Source organism: Chaetura pelagica, unplaced genomic scaffold (assembly GCF_000747805.2).
Source record: "Chaetura pelagica isolate M959 unplaced genomic scaffold, ChaPel_1.0 scaffold416, whole genome shotgun sequence".
In the NCBI taxonomy this organism is placed as follows: Eukaryota; Metazoa; Chordata; class Aves; order Apodiformes; family Apodidae; genus Chaetura; species Chaetura pelagica.
This window is the reverse complement of record NW_009953579.1, coordinates 666876-672332: the sequence shown is the minus strand read 5'-3', so window position 1 is coordinate 672332 and position 5457 is coordinate 666876. Positions and strand designations below refer to the sequence as shown.

Below are 5457 nucleotides of genomic sequence, written 5' to 3'. Positions count from 1 at the left end.
ATGAATGTTCACACGACCGCAGAGCGGTGCCCTCTCGTGGATGGGATCACCCAGTCCGAGTTTGCTTTAACTGCAATAAAAAGCCTGGTGACCTTTAACCCCAGGCTTTTCTCCAGATCTTTGCAATTCCTTATGTTCTCAGGGTTACAAATGAAAATATCTGGTCTTTCACCTCTTAACCTGTTGCAGCCAGAGTGCATGTTTCCAGTTTCTGGCCTCCTCTCGTGTTATATCCATCTTGGAACGCTGGAAATGAGCTTACGTTCATCCTCTAGGTTTTAATTTCAAATTGACTGGGGAAGGGAGGGAGCTCCCTTGTAAATGAGCAAACCAAAATCCAGTGTATTTTATTCCAATTTAAAAAAATAAATATCTATCTATCTATATATCTATCTATGTATAATTTAGTATATTAAGGATGCGGTTGGCTAATGAAGCTTTAAGTATTCCTAGTTCAAATGATGGATGGTGTTGTTCCTTACTATATTGGATCAGACTTATGGCCTTCTGATTCGTCTTTTGGAATGTCTTGCTGATCACGATGTCCTGTGAGGGAGGTTTGGACTCTGTGCTGCCAGGAAATCTCCAGTGTTGATGTATGAATTACACCTGGTAATTCAACCAACCCCACATCTGGAGATGCCGTACTTCTGGCCGTGGAAGTGTTAACCCAGATTCATTAGCAAGTTTGTTTGAACTGTGATGTGAGCAGTGGTCTTGCGGTGCAAGAGGTATCAAGTTGAAACAGACCTGCTGGTAGAGACCAGCAGAGCTCTGAAAGTAAAGCAAATCATGTGGCACAAGGCAAAGCATTCTGATTTTGCCATTTCAACTTCAATACCAGATCAAAAGGTAGCAGGGTTTTGATCTCCCTGACAATGTTCTCATGTACTCAGGTTTTCTTCAAGTTTCTCTGCCAGGTTGTTGCAGTTAAATTTTTGTCCAGAGCAGAACAAGAGAACAAGTTATGTAGGCAATTCTGAAATAGGAAGTTTGAGTTGTTTGGGTTGTGATGAGTTTTCTTTACCCCCACTTTTTAAGTGATCCTGGAGTCTCTGGAGCCCCTGTGTTCTCAGATGTGGTTGCACAGATCTGACTTACCTTTTTTCTAATAATATGAACTTACAAATCCACCTGGAAAATGGAAACCTTTCTTCTTTGCTCCTAGCAACTGGCACTCACTGGACTTCATTATTTTATTAAAGGACTGCAACGAATTCACTGATTTTTGTTATCAAAAGCGCCATTTAACCTAACTAATACTGTCTTGTACTGTGGATTTGTGGTTCCAGTGATAAGAAGTAAGAGCCCATTGTGGATTGAACTGCCTAAAATTCTCCCTTCTTGGCTTACATAGACAAGAACTCTTCTACCACATGAGAATTGTCTCCTCTTGGAGTGACTGGAGTTTGATGCCATGTCCTGGAACTGTGATATTTTTTTCCCCAGCTTATTAAATGTGCTCTTGTGTAGATGACTGCCCCACACCCTGTTTCTGGGCTGTATTATTAAATTAACTGCTATAAAAGACTATCTTCTGAACAAGTGTACTGACTTTTTCCTTGTAAGAAGTGGTTCTGTTCTCACTTTGTCTCTGAAAGAACATACTCACAAAGTGATTGCCCCTTCACAGCTACGTCCAGCTTACACATGGAAGTAGACTTGCAAGATGTTCCAGGACACCTTTGGTGCTGGCTGAGTGTACTGGGGACTGTTTAATGTTTTTGTAAGCAAAGTCTGCCATAAAGTGGCAGTTGCCCAAGGGAGGGCACGAGCAGGTAGAAATCATCTCTTAAAAGACATTCTGCACATCCAGCATAATTCTGTGCTTCAAAGGACTTTTATTTTTTTAATGGGTGAGCAACGTGTTCTTGGTGTGTAGGCTGTGCCCTCTGTGCTAGCAACGTGTTCTTGGTGTGTAGGCTGTGCCCTGTGTGCTTTTATGCATGTAGCTTTACTACCATGTTAATGCACAAAGAAAAAGCAGCCACGACATTCCTTGTATAAAATCTTTGGCATCTGTTTCAAAAACTTGTGTGCTTTTTTCTTTCTTTCTTTTTTTCCTTGTCACAGACAAAATTACTACTTGTTCAAAGAGAAAATATTGTATAAATATTTTTAGTATACATGCAGTCTTAGTAACTTAGCATCCTGTCAATATGCAGAGTCCATTTTTGATTGATTATCCTGGAGCTGAGTCTTTTGTGCTGTTGCTCAACAAAGCAAAATCTTACGTGGTGCTTACCTGCTTACAGTGCTTACACTGCAGCAGGCTTGGAGTTACTCTTTTTGGACAGTGTTGAGAGGATCATTTGGGTTCTGTGTTTTCCAAAATGAAGGAAAGATATGTAAGGTTTAAGTTCACTGTTGTTTTCTGTACACAAGAGCTTTTTTTTTTCCCTGATCGTTTTGGATGCTGAGAGTATGCAGAGTATAGGTTATGGTAACTAACTGGATTAGCTATTTAAAGGGGGTAGATGCATATTTTAGCAGAGCCAAACACTATTTGTTATTAACACATTGAGATTCAATAAACAAAAAGGTTCTACACGGTGTCTGTGGATAGAAAGCTCTGCAGCAAACTTAAGTGAAGGAAATAGAAATCCTGAAAAAAATCACTAAAGCAAGTAACATGGGAGCATCTTTTACCTAGAGTGGGACTGTCAACCTGAAGACGAGGGTTAATCCTAGCAGTAGAAACCTGTAAGAGTTTTATTTCTAAAATCTTTGGAAGGTGCAGAGGCATTAGTATCTCCTAAACAGAGTGAGTCTTTGCAAAACCTGTATGCAGTGAACAGCAGCTCTGCTGAACCTCTGCAAAAGCCCAAAGTGCAAGCCTTTCATAATAGCAGTATGAGACAGAGCTGGTGCTCTAATGCAACTCCTGTGTAAAAAAGTCTTGTTTCTTTACAAGGGCTAGGAATAGGAGGGGACTGTTTTCCAGGAAATTTCCAGAAGATCACAGTGTGTTTTACCAAAGACAAATTAATTACTTACCATGAGCTTTCAGTTGGTCGTGATAACGTGTCCTTTGGATCAACAAGTTTGCCGTAATATTCATATTTCAGTAGTTAAAATCAACACAGTATCTTGATAAGATAATGAATTAAATTGGTCTGAGACATGGCATGATAAATGGATGTTCTGACTTACAGAATTATGTTGACTGTTTGATGCAAATCTCTTGCTAGAAGAGTGATGTCAGATTGCTTACTGGCAGATAAGCAGCTTCTGCACCTCTTCTGATCAGGAAATGCTATGGAAAACATGGAGTAAAATAAGAATCATGTGGATTAACTGATATGCAAACATGTGCCCCAGTGAAAAACTAATTCCTGACCCAGAACACCACAAAATGAGCCTAGATTTGTAGAGGGAAAAAACATCTGATGCTCTATTCTGATGGATTTATTTCTATTGTGGGTACCTATGCCAACTCAACATAAAAATTAATCTTCAGATAGTTGATGTGGGTTTTCCCCTCCTTCTGTGAAGGAGGTATATGTAAGTTTCATAGAGAGGTGCACACTTGCCCTACACAAAATCTTTAAGCCAAACTTGGCTTAAGTGTTTACCAGGTGCACATTGCACCTGAGTCTTGCAGCAAGGGAAACAGATGGCAGAACAGCATGGCTGTAGCATGTAGCTATTGCCAGGGTAGCAGCAGGCTGGAACGTGTGGCTAATTCCCTACAAAAAACTGCTTTGTCTTTCACTTCCCTGCCCCCCATCCCCTTATTGGTTTTCCTCCTCATTCATCCTCCTGCCCATTTCCTCACAGGGGAAGTTGCACTTGCTGAAGTTGGCCAAGGTATCCGTGTTCCTCTGTGTGTCACTTGTGAATTGGGCCTTTAGTTGTGTTCTGGAAGACATGACAACTCTTGTGAGCTTTTGTTGTCAACAAGAGCTTATTGTTGAAATAAACTCCATCATTACGTTAGATCTGCCTTGCATTTATGCTTGGTGTTTGTTTTGTCTGCTGTGTCTGTGCTGAGACATTCACCAATGCTTTGAGTAGCCCAGGCTTTAGCATTGCAAGACTCTGGCTTCCCACCTGGTCATACAGACTTTGCTGCTCTTCATCTTTTTGCTTCCCAGCATAACCAGCCTAAGGAGGTTTAAGTACTACTGTCTCACTTTACTTTGCAGCCTCTCGTTTTCATGTTTCATTGCCAATGGATGTTGTCAGTCCCTGTAGCTCCACATATTATGGCATTGTCCTTGCATTTGATTTATTGCTGATGGCTCTAATATAATTTGGCACCAACAGATATGTCTTTGCCTGCCAGTAATTTGAGAACAGAGAGTGATTTGGACAAGTGAGAGAACTGTCTGTTTTTGTTGTCAGTGTCCTGTCCCCACTCCCTGCTTTAGCTGAGCACTCTTTTTTGGTAAAGCATTGTTGACATGTATATTCTGTCAGTCACAGCACATAGTATGTCATCTTTTGTAGTGCAGGCACATCAACAATTAAATCATGACAATGCCGAAATACATAAAAACTTACTATGAGGGTTTTCAAAATCAACAGTATAATGTGACAAAGAAAAAGCTAAACCAGAATGGCAGCTGGTCAGTTATCTTAGGCCAAAATGAAAGTGCATTCAGCTTTTTAACTTCATTTTTATTGGTTCCAACTCAAAAACAAGTCCTCAGGTAGGAAATGTCTCAATTGTGGCATTACAGAAATTTTGTCAAGACTACCTGGAGATTTTGAAACACTTTGATTTCTGACATTTTGAAAAGCTGACTATATGTTTCTGCTTCAATTTAAAAGGCAGTTTTACAGCAGTACTGGAGAGAAGAAGTACAGATAATGTACAGATGTGGAAGGCATCAGAGTGCTTCACTGCTACCATGATATTAATAGAATTGCAGATAGGAAACAAGTTGTTTGAACAAGAAAAGATAGGTGATCCTGATTATATTTTCAGTCATTACCTAAAATTTTTTATCAACTTTGTGCCTTGGCTTCCATTTTTGAAACGTGAAATGAGTTTGTAAAGTGCTGTAAACACTCCTGTTAAGCATCTTTCAGCCTCCAGCCCCTCTCTCCAGAGTCCCTGTCTAGAAAGTACTTTGGGTTGGTGTTGACTGTTTGCTTCAGCTCACAGTATATGTCGTATATACAGTATGTGCAAGCAGCTACCACCAACAGAAGGTTTGGGGACCAAAGCTGAATTGTCCACTGCCAGATTATAACTTTTGAAAGCAGCTACTTTAAGGGGACATCTTGAGACTATGTACACATTCCAGTTTGAATTCTCACTTCTTCACAATGAATGCTTGGTTTTGTAGTACTGTTAGAATAGAATAAGCTAAAAAATGTAAAAATGCCAGAGTGAAATTGTGACCAGTAAATTGATATTTTTAAGCTCTTAGTTTCAGAATTCATCAGGACAATACAGGGGGAATGACTGTTAAGTCGTGTACTGCAGTAAATCATAGAAACATAGCA

General features: G+C 40.0%; 1 protein-coding gene across 2 annotated transcripts in view; it reads left to right on the top strand.

Annotated features, from left to right (window-relative positions):
* Nucleotides 1–98, top strand: part of ZFYVE1 (zinc finger, FYVE domain containing 1) — a 26728-nt gene extending 26630 nt beyond the window's left edge. For both annotated transcript variants that reach the window (XM_009999730.1, XM_009999729.1), the window contains exon 12: nucleotides 1–98. In XM_009999730.1, coding sequence (XP_009998032.1) covers nucleotides 1–98 — 98 coding nt within the window.
* The last annotated feature ends 5359 nt before the right edge of the window (nucleotides 99–5457 follow it).